At 43.1% G+C, this 17,974-nt stretch overlaps 1 protein-coding gene across 1 annotated transcript; it reads right to left on the bottom strand.

The window, feature by feature from the left end:
* Positions 1-894: 894 nt before the first annotated feature.
* Positions 895-17,252, bottom strand: SNAPC1 (small nuclear RNA activating complex polypeptide 1). Its single transcript, XM_080927333.1, has 10 exons — positions 17,040-17,252; positions 14,128-14,287; positions 13,822-13,962; positions 12,680-12,784; positions 12,005-12,163; positions 10,610-10,678; positions 10,092-10,154; positions 8,090-8,240; positions 2,620-2,715; positions 895-1,419 (listed from the first exon to the last, which is right to left on the bottom strand). The coding sequence occupies exons 1-10, from the start codon at positions 17,243-17,245 to the stop codon at positions 1,385-1,387; spliced, it is 1,185 nt and encodes a 394-aa protein (XP_080783459.1). The 5' UTR covers positions 17,246-17,252; the 3' UTR covers positions 895-1,384.
* Between the last annotated feature and the right edge of the window lie 722 nt (positions 17,253-17,974).

Raw genomic sequence — 17,974 nt, 5'->3', positions numbered from 1 at the left:
TGGGGCTGGAGAGATGGCTCAGCGGTTAAGAGAACTCATTGCTCTTCCAGAGGACCTGAGTTCAAATCCCATCAACCACATGGTGGCTCACAACCATCTGTAATGGGATCTGATGCCCTCTTCTGGTGTGTCTGAAGATAGCTACAGTGTACTCATATACATAAAATAAATAAATCTTAAAAAAAAAATACACACCTAAGATATATATCTTCCATGATATCAGATTTGGAAATTACCACTTCAACCCAGACTGTGAACCTTAATAACTACCCATCAGGCTGAGCTAGCCCGTAGCATGGAGGCCGTATGCCGGCAGCATTCAAGCACAGCCTAAGCCATCTCCAATTAGACTCCTGGGCTGAGAAATTAAAGCAACAACACATGCATGACAATAGAAATCTTTTCTGTGATTTACCAAAGTTCTGTGCCAAAGACACGATTTAAAATCTACATGGCTGTCCCTTTGGGCCTATTAGACAATACATAAGCATTACACAACTTATTAATTAATCTTATGTACACACAAGACACACGTGTACATACGTATTCACATATAGTAGACCAATGGAAACTTTAAAGCAAACACTACGAAGGGTAAGGAGTGAGGCCGGGCAGTGCATTCTCTCTGATCCCAGCAGTGGGGAGGCCGAGGCCATACTCGTATGGAGAGTTCCAGGCCGACCCAGCACACACACACGACCCAGCACACACAACCCAGCACACACGACCTAGCACACACAGCCAGACCCTGTCTAAATGAGTAAGCGAGGGAACATCATTAAGCATAAAAACGATGGTAACTTCCTAAGTTATTAGTCACGTTCCTGACCATAAAATTTTCACTCATTAAAAGATTAAATAAAAGGGCAAAAATTTTATTGCACTTAACCATAACACACAAAATATTCAACAAAAACCACAGCCAAATCCATTGCTAGGTGACAGGTACCAGTCATTTCTATATAAACAGTGTTCTAAAAACAATGTTTTGCAACAGAACAGTAAACATTAGAGCGTTGCACTGGGGTGACAGACCAGATTTAAGGAAGAGGACTGACCCATAAATGTACAACTCTTTCCACTGCATCCAAAAGGTGACAGAAACGCTCCACTCATACACACCTTTAACAATTTCAACAAATTAACACATTTACCATTTATTTTGTTAATGATTATAATGTAATTTGTTAAAATTGAAACTTTAACAAAAATGCTAAAATTAAGCTTGAGAGTAACCTTTACTCCAACTCTTGGTCTACGATTAGCTCTCCTATTTCACAGAATGACCTTGTTCTAAGACGTAGTCTATGCTGCTTAGAACACAAAATAACACCATTTCTTCTGCTGGGAAGTTCAAAACTTAAAGCTCCACCAGCCTCCTTGTTCAGCGTTTTCTCTTCCTCCTGGGTGCAGTGGACTCTGTGGATACAAGGTTAAAAATCCATGAATTCTTTAAAAAAAAAAAAAAAAAAAGATTGGCATCTAGGTGACAGGCACAAATAACTGTACACAACTCACCTGCATGTGTGCAACCGTCTAAGCCAACCCACAATGTCCCCACACACATACCACAGACACTAAATGTAAATTAAAACATAAAGATACATATAATAAAATGACATGATGAAGCCAACCCATGCTTCAGGTTGGCCTAGAACTTGCTAACGTGACCCAGTTAGGCCTCGGACTTTCAATCCTCCTGTTTCAGCTTCTTGAACGCTAGGATTAAAGGTTTGTTTGTGGGGCTGGAGAGATGGCTCAGTGGTTAGAGCACTGACTGCTCTTCCAGAGGTCCTGAGTTCAATCCCCAGCAACCACATGGTGGCTCACAACCATCTGTAATGGGATCTGATGCTCTCTTCTAGTGTGCTTGAAAAAGGTTTGTTTAATGAGACTGGATCTCAGAGTATAACCCAGACTGTCCTCAAAGTGGATGTCCTCCGAGTGCTGAGGTCACAGGTGTGCCACCATGCCCAGTCATGCCCAGTGACGTGAGTCTCTAATCTTAAAGATTAAATGGAGATGGTTGCTAACTTAAAATCAGAGCTGACACACATGTGACCTCAAACGAAACTGCACTGACCTCCAATGAGACAACCAGATTCCAAACTTACTGAGATGCCGATGAAAAAGGAGATCTCAGTCACCCTAAATCCTACTTCATAATTACTAAGTTGCTTGAAATTCCATATGCCTTCCACACAATTAGCACAGCCCCAGGGCAGCAACACTGAGTTGTCTAGGTTAGTGCAAAGGGAAAGTGAAGAATCTGATTCCATGACAGTGGATCCTTGAAACACAACACACATTCTGCATCACACAAATGACCATCATTGAATACAGTCCACAGAAACAAGAACCTTAGCAAGACATGACAGAGAAATAGTCCCCATCAGTGAAAAGGAGAAGCATCCAGGGGCCAGATGCAGCAGGGCAGAGGTGACACCAGCAGAGCCCCTAGCCGGCGACACATCCGGGCACTGCCATCAATGCTTACTGGCTGGGGAGTGAGTCCACAGTTACCAGTGTAACGTGGCAGGCTCCACCAGGCCAAAGAGGGTCTGAACGTGCGGAGGGCGTAGCCCTGACTCTGAGGGAGCTAACGAGATGCACGTGTACCTGCTTTGCTGAAGCCATCCTCCTCTTCCTCCTCTGTAATAATGGGCATACTCAGGCGTAAAGACTTCTCTTCCTTACGTTCATTCGGGGCATCACCTAAGGACATTTAGAAGCAGTGAGAAATGACTGTATATAGAAACAATGAATATTGATCTTAGATGCTTCAACACTGAAATTATAGTAAAGTCATTATGCATTCTAGACTAGAAATCCTTTAAATGTTTATTTTCTAATTACCTTACCAAGTACGGTTTCCCCACAACTTTATCTCATCCTTAGCTGTAAATGACCCCTCTCTCCATCTGTCTAATCTTTCTTAAGTATTAAAAGACTGTGTCACTGGGCGCCTGAGCTACCATGAGATCCAACCTCAATAAATAAACAAACAAATAGATAAACAGTCAAACATACATACAGGCAGGCAGGCAAACAGACTGACCAACCAACCACTTTCACAGCACTCAAGAAGCTAAATAAAGCAGGGGGAAGAGCTAAGATCTGACTAGGTCAACCGGAACTATGTGCTGAAACCCTGAATCTACATAAAAACATCATCAAAACCTTCTGCTTTGAATATTGAATATTATATCTTATATTTTGTATCTTCTCATTCTTTCTATTTTGCCTAACAGCAAAATTTGTGAGCCATACCTTATTTGATCTCTATTACATAACACAGGGTGTCTAGTGAGACTTAAACACATTTTCTTAGCAATACAAGACACATGCTCACATCCTTTTTAGTCCTATCTGCCAGTGAACTTCCATGTTCAAACACACTGGAGTTGGGCTGACATGCAGCTCAGTCAGTAGCGAGTTAACCTAACATGCACAGGTCCTGTGCTCAATACACAGCACCATAACCAGGCCCGGGGGCCACATCTATAGTCCCAGCACTAGTGAGGTGGACACAGGAGGACCAGAAGCTCAAGATCTTTCCTGACGCGCGCACGCGCGCGTGCGTGCGTGCGTGTGTATGTGTGTGTGTGTGTGTGTGTGTGTGTGTGGTGTGTGTGGTGTATGTGAAGTTGAAGGACAGACAGACATTACTGACATTACTGGAATTGAATCTGGCCAGGCAGACTGTGCAAACATTTCCTCCACATGAAATCTACAACCTGCCATCCATACTTGCCCAGCACTTACCCAGCATCCTCTTCCCTTACTCCGAGAGGCTCAGCATACTTGTCTCCTCTCACCAGCCTCTGCATTCATCTGCATGTCAGGTGCCCTCTAGTGCCTACAAGCAAGGCTGTTACCACTCCTAACCCAGAGCCACCGCAGCACCCCACTGTAGTCTGTTGCTCCTACGACCACACTGTCCCTGGGCCTCAAGGAAAACTCGGGTCCTGTCACTTTCTTGCTCAAATTTTTCATATTCTTCACCTCTGCCTACCGAATTAAACCCAGGCTGCTGATTCCACTCCTGAAGTTTGGCTGTGATATAATCCTCAACATGTTTTTCTGAAATTACTAAAAGTTATCACTGTTTACACGTGAACATGGACCTCACTCTATACACCCCAAACACTGCCCTTTGAAATACCTCTGCTGGGTGTCTGCCACCATGTGGATGCTGGGAATTGAACCTGAGTTCTACAGAAGAGCCAGTGATCCTAAACACTGAGCCATCTCTCCAGCCCCTCGTTTGTTTAAATAAGAGAAAAGTATTTCTCACACGCATCCATCATGTGCAGAGGTAGTGGGCTGATATGATGCTGCTTGTACTGTAATGCTAAATATTGGCCTGTAGGCCTGACCGCCCCAGAGATGAGAGTCTGCAAATAGACCCAAATACAACGTGACCTTCCCACAAGTTATTCCTAACTGGCGAGTAAGCATCCCTACAGCCTATAGCTAGGCAGAACTGAGACAGGATTAGGTTAGAGGAGAACTATGAGGAGAGGGAGGAACATGAAAAGAGGAGAACACGCCAGGGAGAAGAATCTTAAGTGGGCCACCTCAGTAGTCTTTATTCTGACCAATATGTGAAAGCAATTTTGAGAAAGGGTAGTCTTAAAGAACGTTAACACAATTTTACATCCATAGTAAAAAAAAAAAAAAAAAAAAAAAAAAAAAACAAACCCTCCACTTGCATATATAACAAAATGATTCAAATGTGTCATAGACATAAAAGTGATGCTTAAAGTTATAAAATGTGTAGGAAAAGCACTGAAAAACTGTTCGAAAATACGATTTTTACATGTAACACAAAAAGGCATAAATGATAAAATAAAAAATGATGGATTGCACTTCTTCAAAATTTGTAATTCTTAAGGCAATATTGTAGTGTGTGTATGTGTGTGTGTGTGTGTGTGTGTGTGTGTGTGTGTGTGTGTATGGTACCAGCACTTGGGAGGTGGAGGAAGGGCTCATGGGTTTTAAAGCCATCTGTGTCTACACAGAGAGCCAAGGTACTCTTGGGCTACACAAGTCCCTGTCTTCACAAAAACAAAACAAATCATGACGACCAAAGTTAAATTCCTTTTTCCTCTTGAGACAGTCTCACTATGTAGCCCCATTTGGCCTGGAACTCCTAGAAACTCTCGTACCTCTGACTCCTTAGCACTGTAATGATTAATGCACCATCATGTCCACAGAAATACTTATTTTTGTAAGAACTGTTAAGAAAAAAAATGAGAAATTGAGCTACATCCTGGAAAAATATATGCAAAACAAAATCCTGATTACCAATAAAGATCTCCTAACCAGAATATGTAACTCTCACTATTTGATACTGAGTACACACTCAACTTAAAAATAAAAATAAAAAACAAAAACTGAGGGGCTAGAGAGATGGCTCAGCGGTTAAGAGTACTGATTGCTCTTCCAGAGGTCTTGAGTTCAAATCCCAGTAACCACATGATGGCTCACAACCATCTGTAATGAGATCTGATGCCCTCTTCTGGTGTGTCTGAAGACAGCTACAATATACTTACATACATAAAATAAATAAATAAATGTTTTAAAAAATAACGTATCAGGGGCTGGAATGGGCAGCTCTTCCAGTGTCCAGACAGTTCCCAGGACCCACATGAAGGCTCGCAACCATCCTTAACTCCAGGAACCCGATCCCTTCTTCCGGCCTTCGCAGGCACTGCACACATGTGGAACAGGAGGCAAAATACTCATACACTTAAAGAAGAAACTTTAAGATTTTATCTAAGAAAAAACTGGGGGTGGGAGGCTCATAAGCATGCACCTCTACAGCTGTTAAGGAAAAGTCAACTGGGACCAAAGTGACCCTGTATTATACCCTGAATGGCTATGAAAAGAAATAAACACTGTAATAGCCAAAGCTGCCGACTCTGAAACCAAGTGGAAACTGGCCATTTCTGTTGGGAATCAGAATGGTGGTGCAACAGTTTCCTGTGAGACTGAAACACCCTACCCTGCAGGGAAGCTCTTCAAACAGGAAGGTACACAACTCAACAGCTTCAGGAAGCCCCTGAAACAGAAGAAATTCACTAGGCTCTTCCCTGCCAGAGTAAGCAATAAAAGCTGACAGTCTCTGTCAGAGGAAGGGAAGCCAAGCTTCAAAGAAGACTCTCAGACAAACTGAGCTACCAAGACTCTGACACTAGACCAGTTGCCTGGAAGAAGCAGAAACCAGCTGGGCTGTCTGGAAGTTTAGACCAGTGTCACTTGAAAAGTACACTCTCTAACCTGTTGAGCTGACCATAGGTTGTACAGTTGTTCCAGGCACCCAGCTCTGTGAGCTGTCACCCATGCATGCTAGGGTTAGCTTGGGTGATGCAGCTGTCTTTGAGTCGGTTTTGTTCCTATAAATAACCCCAATAAAACTGGCTTACCAAGTTGGACTTTGATATCCATACTTTGTTTGGTCTGTCATTGGACCCCTGTCATCTGGGGTGAGTAAACGTGTATGCTGTGTCTCCCCAGGAAAAGTCACACAACATACAGTCACTCTGGTAAAGTAGCAGTTTTGTATTTACCCAAGACATGGGATCTGTGGATCACATGACTTAGGTTTATAGAAAAGTTTTACATACAAACTATAATGACTTTTTTCACAACTGCAGAAAATGCCAACAACCTAAATATCTTTTGATTAGTGACTGGATGAACAGAGGACATCGACCAGTGCAGGAACTTGTCATATATGAGTAACAACAGCGTTGACTTGCACGTTTGCCTGTTTCTCTGAAGCAGAGAGAAAGAGAAAAAGAAAAGTCTGCCTGCCAGGCAGTCAGGGCAAGTCAGGGTCTGTTGGCAGATTTCTGGCCTACTGAGGCATGGAATAGTGAGAGGTACATCTGAAGCTCAAAGCAAGGATTAAGAATCCACTGACCTTGGTGGAAGAACAGGGAAGCCTCTGGATGAGAACAGATGTGTTGTGTATATTTCAGCAATGTCTGTTAGCTTGTGGCTTTGTAAAGCACAAAAAGGCTATGAAAAGTGCGCTCACTGCTGGCGTAGTATTGACCTGCAGCCCTCCCACATCTGTCTCTTGCATCATTTCTCTATCTTTCCTATAACCATCTTCACTCCCCGCCCTAGTTCAACCCTCCCCGCCCTAGTTCAACCTCACACCGGTGGGGCTGGAACACACCATTAACTAAGCCCAAACAGCTTGGGGGCTGTTTTGTACTATAGGGTTTTTTTGTTTGTTTGCTTTGTTTTTATTTTTTTTACAATGCTCAACTTTGTCCTAACAGTTTGTCTTCTCTGTACCCACCAGTTTCGGAGTAGCAAGCTTTCCTTGTGAAGTATGGCTGCCCTTAACAATGGGTGTCTTCCTCTGAATTCTCAGATCTGACATACACTTCAATTCTCCCTCCCCAGCCTCAATACAGGAAAAGGAAAACATGCTCAGGGCCTGTAAACTTCCTTCTCAAACCCCTGCGGTAGCCAGGAGTATGCCTGATAAAGTCACTAAGTATCTGTTTATGTTTCTGTTGTTCTTTCAGCATTAACCCATCCCAACCTCAGGAACCTGTGTACACAGCATCTGTGCAATTCTTGAAAAATCAAATCATTAAAATACACAGTTGTTTAAGCATCAAATAAGGAGGTCATTTCAAGGTCATGCCATTACAAAAGACAATCGGGGGTAGTTTGATGAATTTACTGAAGGAGACAAAGTTTTAGAATGCATTACTTATTGGCTTTTCCTAGATGTAAATTTAATCCACATACATCATTACTAATAAAGTTATAAAGCTTGATATAATTTTTAAAGTCTCTTTTAGCAACAAGAGCCCAGGAAGCCATGAAATTTGGTTCGTTTTTAATACTAGATTCCATAATTTTCCCAAACAAGTCTCTTTCTCTTTTTGTGAGACAGGATCTTACTATGTAGCTCAGGCTAGCCTTGAACTGGCAGTCTTCCTGCCTCAGCCTCCAAAGTGCAGGGATTACAGACATCTCCCACCAACCCAGTGCCAGTCTATCCTACACATAAGAACCTACTCTCCCACACTCTCCAGGTCTCTGAAAATGGAAGTACCTTTGCTCCTGGAAGACCTCTTCCTCCCTGCCGGTTCTGCTGGTTCTCTGGTTCTCTTTCTCTTAGCTGCTTTGCCTTGCACTTGTCCAGACCCGGAATCAGAGTCAGAAGAGTCAAGCTTGGACTGGCGATGCCTCCTGGACTTGGATGCCTTGGTAATAGAAACCCAATTACTCAGAGTGAATAACAAGTGAGAAAGGCAGGACACCTGGCATCATGTCCTTTACCACACAGACTTGCATTACACGAAACTGTGTACGACCAGATCCCTGCAGCTGCCTCGCCATCCACTCACCCTGGGTTGAGTTATCGAGAAATGCCGTTGCTGTTATCAAGAATGATAATGAATCAGACACAGAATCAGAAGTCAGGTCTGACTCAGAAATGTTTCCTCAAAGTACCTCCCATGGTTTACCTAGCTCCAGGTACTACCACATGGCCCAGACTGGTCACCATAGGTCTCACATCCCCACAACTGTGACTATTCTCTGTGCTTTAGAACTATAACTACCAGGAAGGAAACCCCAGCTCCGAGCCTAATGCAGGAGACAGAAAAAGCGGGAAAGGAAGATCCAGTTCTAACGGTACCTATGACCAGCAAGCCAAGGGTTTTGTTGTTGTGTTGAGACAGGGTTCCTCACATAACCCTGGCTATATGCACTATATAGACCAGGCTGGCCTTGAACACCCAGCACATTCCAGAGCTCTGGGATCAAAGGCATGCACCACCATGCCACCAGACTTTTCTTTTTTAATTGAATCAGTTCACAAATGCCTTCACTTGCTTAATCAAGTGTCTTCAGTTACTGGTAAGAAAATTTCAAGTATCAGTGAGTCTTCAAAAGCCTTATGTAAGACACCAGTTGCACCTCAAGAGGGAAAAGACCTACAGCCCTGCAATGACACAGCAAAGTAACTTGTGTTACTCCCATAATACAGATTCACAGAAAAAAAATCCAGAAAAACCACACAGAATTAAGAATGTATTTATTGGTACTTAACTTCCTCCCAATGCTCCAGTAAAATAATAATACAGAAAAGCTCAGAAACAAACATACAGTGGAAACACAATTATAATTTTGCATAGGAAAGTGGATAACAGCCGACTAACAGAAAAAAAATGTTAGAAAACAAATGGCCACCAAGGTAAATCATTACAAGACAGCAAACCCCGCTAGGAAATGCACTAAAACCACAGGGAGACATAGTGAAAATCCACATAGGGAACTGTCCTGTTCCCAGCCTCAGAGCTGAGCTATACACCACCTCCCTAGACAACGGGAGTCTATTCTCTGGGAAAAACATACCGGAGAGGTTTAGGGTTTAAAAAAGAAAAGAAAAATGCAAATAAAAACAAAACAAGATAACCCAAGGAGGAGGCAGCAAGTTAAAAGCCTACGGCACACCGCCGCTAGCCACTCTGAGGAGCTGCGGCCTTCTGGGACAAAGCCAAAAGACAAAAACCAGAGACCAAAGTAAGAAGAGAAAAGGATTCATAGGAAATAGAAGGAAACATCAAAAACTGTAATTAGATTAATATCCTTAATGGCAGACACTATATCCTGTGAAAAAAGGCAAAAATATTTTTTAAGAAACATTCAAATAAGAATATTCTCAGAAAAAAAAAAGTCAGCAGGAATACTAAAAAACAAAGTGAATCAACAACAAAAATCAAGGTGACACTTAAGAAACACCCTAACAGAAATGGACCAAAGACACCAAAAAAAAAAAAAAGGTGCAATACAAAATATTATTTTAAGAAATTCCTCAGCACAAAGCCCTCAGAGTAAAACCATGTCAGCCAAACACCAATGACCAATGAAGGAGAACGTGGCTCTGGAACTGCTCTAGAGGAGAAACTGCAGAGCTGCCTCTCTGGCCAGGCACTGAGGCTGCCGGCTGCAGCCCGGACGGCTTGGTTCTGACGTTTAAACTCTGCATATGGAGAACAGAGATGAAAACCAAGGTACCACGTAGGAAAGAACTTAAACAAGGGACTTACCTGGGCGACAGCTGAAAACGCTTTGGCTTTTATTTTTGCTAAAGACACAGCTCTTTCACATCTCTGGAAGGGAAACGAACAAGGAAAACAAGGTTGAAACATAAATGCTAGGGAATTATGGAAATCCAAGGACCTATCCTCAGGACGAAGACTGCTTAGGCACACCCTGATAAGAAATCACGAGTGACACCCTCTGCCTGCCACAGGGCAGGTGACATAATGCCATCCTCACTGGTGGACCGTTTCCTTTAAGGCTCATGGAGGAAGGAGAAACAAAGCCTTCGGGATTAAGCCATTCCTTCATCTACCAGTGCATAAGATGGCTCCAGAGGTCAGATGAAGCACTGCACACAAGCCTCCCCTGCCCGAAAGCTGGGAGCACCTCCCACCAGTCTGCACGGAGAACACAGAGAATGGACTTTTCCTGTGTTTTCATAACACAGACCAAGGGTCATAACACGTATGAAGCAGAATTAGTCACACATAAAAGGGACGGACACCATTAACAGTCTGCTGACCTCCGGCTCTTCTGAAGTGCCTTCACCATCCTCTTCTCCATCTTTAAGTTTGGGTTTTAAGGAGGGATTCTGGAAGAACAAAAATTTTATTCACATATGATAATGTATACATGCTTACGATTATGTTAGTTACGGATAATTAGTAGATTACCATCTTAACAGTGAAGAACATTTACTTTTAATTACTGAAAAACCAGAAGGTAGTTTCAAATTACTGCAGCATGGGTCACCATCTGTCCTACCACTGTGACAAAGGCCAGGGCCAGAAGCAACTGAGGGAGGAGGTTTATTTCACCTCACAGCTCCCAGTCTATCATGAAGGGAGGTCAGGACAGGGACTGAGGAGGCACCTGGAGACAGGAACTGAAGCAGAAGCCACGAACTCTGCTCCCCATGACTTTGTCAGACTATTTCTTTGTACCACCCAGGACCACCTGTCACGGGTAGTATTGCCACAGAGGGCTGGGCCCTCCCACAGCAGTCAGTAATCAAGAACACGTCCCACAGACCTGCCTACAGGCCAAGTCTGTCAGTGGAGGCATTTAACACAGTTGAGGCTTTCCTGGAGCTAACAGAAAGCTAACCAGCACACTGTCTAACATGAAGATTACAAAAATACTGGAAAGAGGGCTTAGTGGGTTATGCTATCCACTGCCACCCTGAGGACCTGAGTCCAATCCCTAGGACCCACCTGTTAGAAGGGGAAAACCAACTCCTATGAGTTGTCCTCTGGTGTCACTGTGGGGGTGAGCTTTGAGGTCTCCTAGTGCTCAAGTTCCACCCATTGCAAGAGTCTCCTCCTGGCCGCCTTTGGATCAAGAACTCTTGGCTCCTCCAGCACCACATCTGTCTGCATGCTGCCATGTTTCCCTCCATGGTGATAATGGACTAAACCTCTGAACCCCATGGTGTCTCTTCACAGCAATAAAATCCTAACTAAGACACAGGGCTAAGCCACAAACAGACAATGCTGGAGGCAGGGAAGAGCCTCCCTGAGGTGCAGTGTCCCCTACTATACAAGAAGTGGGGCCGATGAAACCAGACCCACAGATTCATAAGAAAAAGTCGTTTTCCAAAATTTTAGATGGCCCTCTAATATTTACATGTTGGTAATGAATCCCAAGTTTTACAGCATTAGAATTCTGCACCAAGCAAAATTAGTTTATATGCTGGGTTTAGACTGAAACCAGTTCAACAACATTTACTCTCCGCCAGGCCCATCTGTAAAACCGAGTAATGTCATATCACACACAGGCCTAGAAAGAGACAAGGCCCTAACTAGAAAGGTAATGCCCTCTAAAGCTTCACTCCAAAGCGACGTGGCCTCTCTACAGTACTGCAGATTTAGACATCTGTGCATAACACAGGCGTAGGACAGAAACAAGCATAGCTTACCTTCCTTTCTTTGTGCCAATCCTGATGCTCCAAAACTATGTTCTTAATGTTATCAAAAAAATCCTCCTTTACCAAACTGAGAGCTTTGTCTGGCATGGACTTGTCTGCTGAAATAGAATGCTTCATATTTTGATAATGATCGTGAACATTCAGCATTTCCTAAAAGTGAAAAGAGGATTTCTTTATTTTTTGTGCAATGTGAGCTTTGGAGTGTTTTAAATGATTGTTTTGTTTTATCCTAAAAGACAGGGTCTTGCTATGTAGCCCAGGCTAGTCCTGGAAGTGTAGGTATATAACACCATGCCTAGTCCTTTATTTCTTATCTTTGATGATAATCTTTTTTTTTTTTTTTTTTTTTGAGACATGTTTTTAGTGTGGCCCTGGCTGTCCTGGAATTCACTCTGTAGACCAGGCTGGCCTCAAACTCAGATCTGTCTGCTTCAGACTCCCAAATGTCGAGATCAAAAATGTGCACCACCACTGCCTGGCTTAATGACAATCTTAAGAGCAAACTAACTCAAAATATAATTGCTTTCCAAAGTGACTACAAGTTGCAGGATATACGCTAAAATCACTACAGGAACTATCAATATCTAGTCAATGAAGTCATAGTTTCAGCATATTAACTGTCAACAAAACCACTTCCCCCAACTTCAAGATATGAAACAAACTCACCTCTAATACATCAGAAGTGATGAGTTTCATTACTCGGTCATTAGGGTCCTTAAATTTCTGAGTCACTTCAGTTTGTTGAGCTTTTTTCTTCATTCTACACGAAAGCTAAATACAAAGAAATGCCTTTTAAAATGAACATCTGGGGCTGGAGAGATGGCTCTGTGGGCAGAAGCACTTGCTGGGCAAGCCTGGTCACCCGAGTAGATTCCCAGGAATCCCCATCAAGATGAAAGGAGAGAACAAACACCACAGTGGTCCTACTGTGTACACACATGCATAATCACCTACATACATTATCAAATACACAAATATGCACAACAGTAACAGTTCTTCAAAACTGTTGAATGAGCATCTTTAAAGGATATTTTTAAAGAGTTTAAATATAAGCCCAGAATATAATTATATGAGTAGAAGAAGAGCTCTACAAGTACACTTGGTTTTTTTTTGTTTGTTTGTTTAAATGTTTTAGTTATTTTTTTTTTATGTATGTGTGTACACTGTAGCTGTCAACAGACACACCAGAAGAGGGCATCAGATCCCATTACAAATGGTTGTGAGTCACCATATTGTTGCTGGGAATTGAACTCAGGACTTCTGGAAGAGCAGCCAGTGCCCTTAACCACTGAGCCATCTCTCCCACCCACAAATACACTTGTTAACTAGCCATTTTCAGAGTCCACTGGGCTTTTCTAAGTATTAAATTCTATACAGGATCTGCCCAGGATCAAAAAGTCACATGATTTGCCAAAAGGAGAATATCTGCTCTTCTAATTTTTGTCTCAAGTGCTACAAAACTGAAAAAATTTCTTAGATTGTTATTATATTTATTAGAACGTTTCAATTTTTTAATCAACTGAGATTTAAATTCCTTATTCTTCAAGTAAGCCAGCCCTCTTGACATTCAAATGGAGAAAGGCAGGAGGCTAAGGGAGGCAGCTCAGTGGCTGAGGACTAGCCTCAAATGCCTGAGGCTCAAGGCCGACCCCTCAGCTCTGGAAAGAGATTTTAAAAAGCAGATACAGATGCAGAATCTCTTCCTGGTCTACACAGTGAGTTCCAGGACAGCCAGAGTTACACAAAGAAATCGTGTCTTGGAAAAACAGAAAAGAGAAGAGAAGAAACGATCCTTTTAGGTGACATACCAGCTTGGGCATCGCTGTGAAGTGGAAGGCTCTGTCGAGACGAAGCTTCCTGAAGACAAAAGCTGCATCGAAATGCTGTGCGTTTATCAAGTCCTGCTGAAATCTAATAACCTCATCCCAATCCTTCAGGGCAATTCTGATCTACAACCAGGGGAGAAAAGCCACTCTGTGATACACTGTATTCTTCTTCACAAATGCAAACCTAAACACTGCTATTTCCATGTAAGTCCTTTTTATTTAAACAAAAAAACAAAAGCAGTGCCTGGTTTAAGTTCCTGCCGAGGGAGAGTAATGGACGAGCCTCACCTTTTGTTTCGGTTGGCACAGCTGCGTGTTGTACAACCCATACAGAAGATACAAAGCGCCCACTCGGATCTGGAACGTGTGTGGAGGCAAAAAGTAGCGCCAGGCGAAAGCTAAAGCTTCTCTTGTAAACATGTTCTTTTTTAGATTTCTCATTTTGCCACTGTAAAACAAAGAGGAAATAGTCCCATTGCTAAATAAATATGGACAAGGGCCACTGGAGGCCTGTGCTTCTGTAAGCTATCCCTAGGAACTAGGTGGGGAACCCACACCCAGCCCTCTTGTCATTCAAGCAGGAAGAGCTTATTTTCGACTGTCCTCGACACCACACACTGTCAGGTAACCATGACACTGCTGCCAAAACACCAGCCTCATGGCCAAACTGGCGACTACAGAAAAAGCTTCAAATTCATACTGAGTATGTGAAACATTTAATATGGAAATGTTGTTACAGCTCAGAAACTCTTGTGCATTTTAATTTATACTATACATTTCCCCAATGGGCTCACAGATTCTCATCATTTTCTGCCCAGGGGAAGCTGAAGTGAAAGTTGGAGAGAGCTAACCCAAGTCTCTCCTAAGTCAAGAAAACAGTAAAAGTGACTTTGAGTGCATCATGAAAGTGTTCTGTGACAGGCCTTTAAGTTGGCAGATTAAAAATGTTCTCCATGGTTTAAAGCCAGACACATCAGCAGCTGGAGACCCCACCAATTGGAAAATAAAAGTAGAAGGATCAGAATAGGTTTAAGGCTATCCTTGGCTACATGCTGAGGTCAAGGTTAGCCTGGGCTACAAGAGACCCAATCTCAAAACAACCCAAAAGTTGGCGGTGGTGACCCAGACTGTAATCCCAGCACTCTGAAGACAAAAGGGAAGGACTGCCACAAAATCAGTCTTTAAATACAAGTTTAGCTAAAATGCCTCAAAACACATTTAACACAGGAAAACAACTGATATTCACATAATTATATAATCTTAGCTAATATAATCTATAATATATCATTACAAATGGGGAAGGAAATATAAGTACAATAAAAGAACACAAAATACCTACAGTAGTGTTGAGACCAAAATGATTCCTAAAGAAAATCCAGCTGGGGCCAGTAGCTCTCAGCCGGCAGAGGCAGGGTGATCTCTGAGTTTGAGACCAGCCTGATCTATATGCTCAGTTCTAGGACAGTTGGGGCTTCCCAGAAAGACCCTGTCAGAAAAGAAAGAAAGAGAAAGTCCACCACCTCTCTCTAGTGGCATAACCTAGAAAAACTTCCTTGGTTACCCCCACCTCTTTAGTACAGAGGACAGGTATGGATCTTAGAAACAGGTTAACAGGTTGTGCAAGGTGGGGCTCACCTTTCAATCTACCTGGTACCTTTCCAGGCCAGTCAGGACTATACAATAAAAACCCTGCCTCAAACAACAACAACAACAATAATAATACTCAATTAACTTAAGAAAAAAACTGAAAGACATAATAGATTTAGATTTTTTTAAAGATGGGGTCTTATTTTCCATCCCAGGCTGACATCAAACTTGCAATACCCCTGCCTCAGCCTCTTGATCATTCTAATTATAAGCCTAGGACACCACACTTAATAAAATTAACTTCCTCTAAGCCTCAATTTTCTAACCTCTAAAACATGGACACATATACCTGTTTTTCTGAGTTCTTAGTTAAGTATGTTAAACAATGCTTACATTACAGTGAGCTAGCTACATCAACACCAGTTGAACAATAGGAATTTTTTGTTGTTATTTGGTTTTTTGAGACAATGTCTCCTGCAGAATTCTCTTTGTAGCTAAGGGTGGCCTTGTCCTTCTGGCCTTGATTCTGGGCTTAGAGGAATGCAGCCCCCAAAACCGCTCGATTTCATCATCTGTAATAATTTACAACTACATATTAGTATACATCAATAGTATAAAAAGTTTTATTTTATTCAGCAAAAGTTCTAGTAAGATTTCATTCAATCATTTACCCTTTTCCAGAATGTATATGGTATGGTAATTAATACAAACACCATATTCAAACCTGGACAAGGTAGTGAATGCCTGACCTTAGAAGGTCAGTCTGATAGAAAAGCAAGGTTCAGGGAAGCCATGGCTACACACTGAGGGCATGTCTCAAAACAAGTAAGATCAAGGAATACCACATTAATCACATCATTGTTCTCATGAAGTTCAGTCTAAGAGGGAAATCAAAAAGTAGTAATAACTCTGAACATTAATTTCACACGTGGAACCACCAAATATATTGGTTCACTTAATTCCCACACTATCATGAAGTATTATCTGTTTTACAGACAAAAAAGTTTGTCCCAGATCTCGTGGAGGGGGGCTGCTGGGGAGTCATCTCAGCTCTTCACCGTTACCTAAGACTGCATCTCCAATTATGAAATATACTCTGGAAGATGAGATAAGCACTTAGTGCTGGGGTAGATAGAACTCGATCCTCTCACTTAGTCCCGAAGGACAAAAATCATTTCCTAAAGAACTGTCACTTGGGTTCAAATATGACTGAAGAAGTGGCTAAGCAAAAGGAGATGGAAATTTCCCAGGCTAGGAAACGCCAGTGGAGTACCAAAGCAAGAGCGCAAGGTGTGGGCACTGAAAGGGAGTCTGAGGACAGAGGCAAAAGCGGCTAATGGGCAGAATTCGGGCTTTATCCACCTACAGGCGCTGCACAGAGGCTCAAATCTGCATTTCCAACCTCGGCTGTTGCATGCAAAAAGAATTCGTTCGTGGAAGATCGGCGTGAAAGTTTCTAACCGTGTATTCATTCCAGACGAACAAGATTGTAGGTCGAAAGGCAAAGGTCTGGGTGCGGACGGAGGAGGTGGAGAAGGGAGAGCCAGGGAGATCGCCCAGGCGGAGGTCGGGGACCCAGGCTGCGTTCCCCCGGGAAGATGAGGCACACCTACCAGAAGATGGTCGCGAACTTCATGCTGCGCCAGAGCTCCGCGAAGTCCTCGAAACGCACGCTGTCCATCTCTTGGAAGCGGCTGAGCAGCGTCTCGTAGTCGGTCTGCAGGCCTGGAGGAGTTCCCACGCCATCAAGAGTTCCCGTTCCCGCGGGACGGGTCCCGGCGCCTGCAGGAGTCTCCATGTTCACTCCGGGCTGAGGCATCCCCGCCGCCAAGTACAGGGTCCTGCCTGTGGCACCGCCCCAGACACGTCACGCACGCGCAGTCCGTGAGTTATTATCCGGGACGTCAAGCCCCGCCTTCATCCGGGTCTTTCCTGGCGCCTGCGGCGCTTCTTGCGCGTGCGTGAAAGCGTGTTGCTTTCCGTCTAGGAAGACCGGCGGCGGGGGGTGGGATCCACGCTTTTAATTTCAGCACTTGAGAGGCAGAGGCAGGAGGATTTCTGTGATTTACAAGGCTGCCCGGAGTATGTAGCAAGTTTCAGGTCTACATAGAGAAGCCCTCTAAATAAATAAACAAACAAACAAGACCCTTAAATTAGACAGGTAAGTAAATAATAAAAGTGTCCACTAGCTCAGTCAGTAGAACAGAAAGACTTGATTTCAGTGAACAGCACCCTAAGGTATTTGAGGTCTTCATTGTCTTCTGGCTTATGTAAATTAGACTTAGCCTACCTACCAATCTTCTTTAAAGTGACCCTACAGCAGCAAGCCAACCACCCTAACCTAACGTGGGAAGATGAGCTAGAGAGAACTCCTTAGGAAAGGAACTCCCTTGGTTCTTCCTCATTGCCAAGATCCCCTGCACTATATGCTTACTTAATTGAGCAATTAATTTGTGACTCTCATAATATATGCAACCATTCTGGGCAACAGTTGCTGTTCTTACCCTTGTTGCCTCTGAGAGTCTACCACAGTTCTGTGTCAGGAGCA

Source organism: Micromys minutus (assembly GCF_963924665.1).
Source record: "Micromys minutus genome assembly, chromosome: 1".
NCBI lineage: Eukaryota > Metazoa > Chordata > Mammalia > Rodentia > Muridae > Micromys > Micromys minutus.
Note: the sequence above shows the minus strand (reverse complement) of the source record. Positions and strands in the feature narration are given on the sequence as shown.

Excerpts from the sequence above, each read along its gene's own strand:
- SNAPC1 (XM_080927333.1), bottom strand. The coding sequence starts at position 17,245 with ATGCCTCAGCCCGGAGTGAACATGGAGACTCCTGCAGGCGCCGGGACC. Across the intron at positions 14,288-17,039 it reads AAGTTCGCGACCATCTTCTG|TGGCAAAATGAGAAATCTAA; the intron begins GTAGGTGTGCCT and ends TTTGTTTTACAG. Across the intron at positions 12,785-13,821 it reads TCACAGCGATGCCCAAGCTG|CTTTCGTGTAGAATGAAGAA; the intron begins GTATGTCACCTA and ends CTTTGTATTTAG.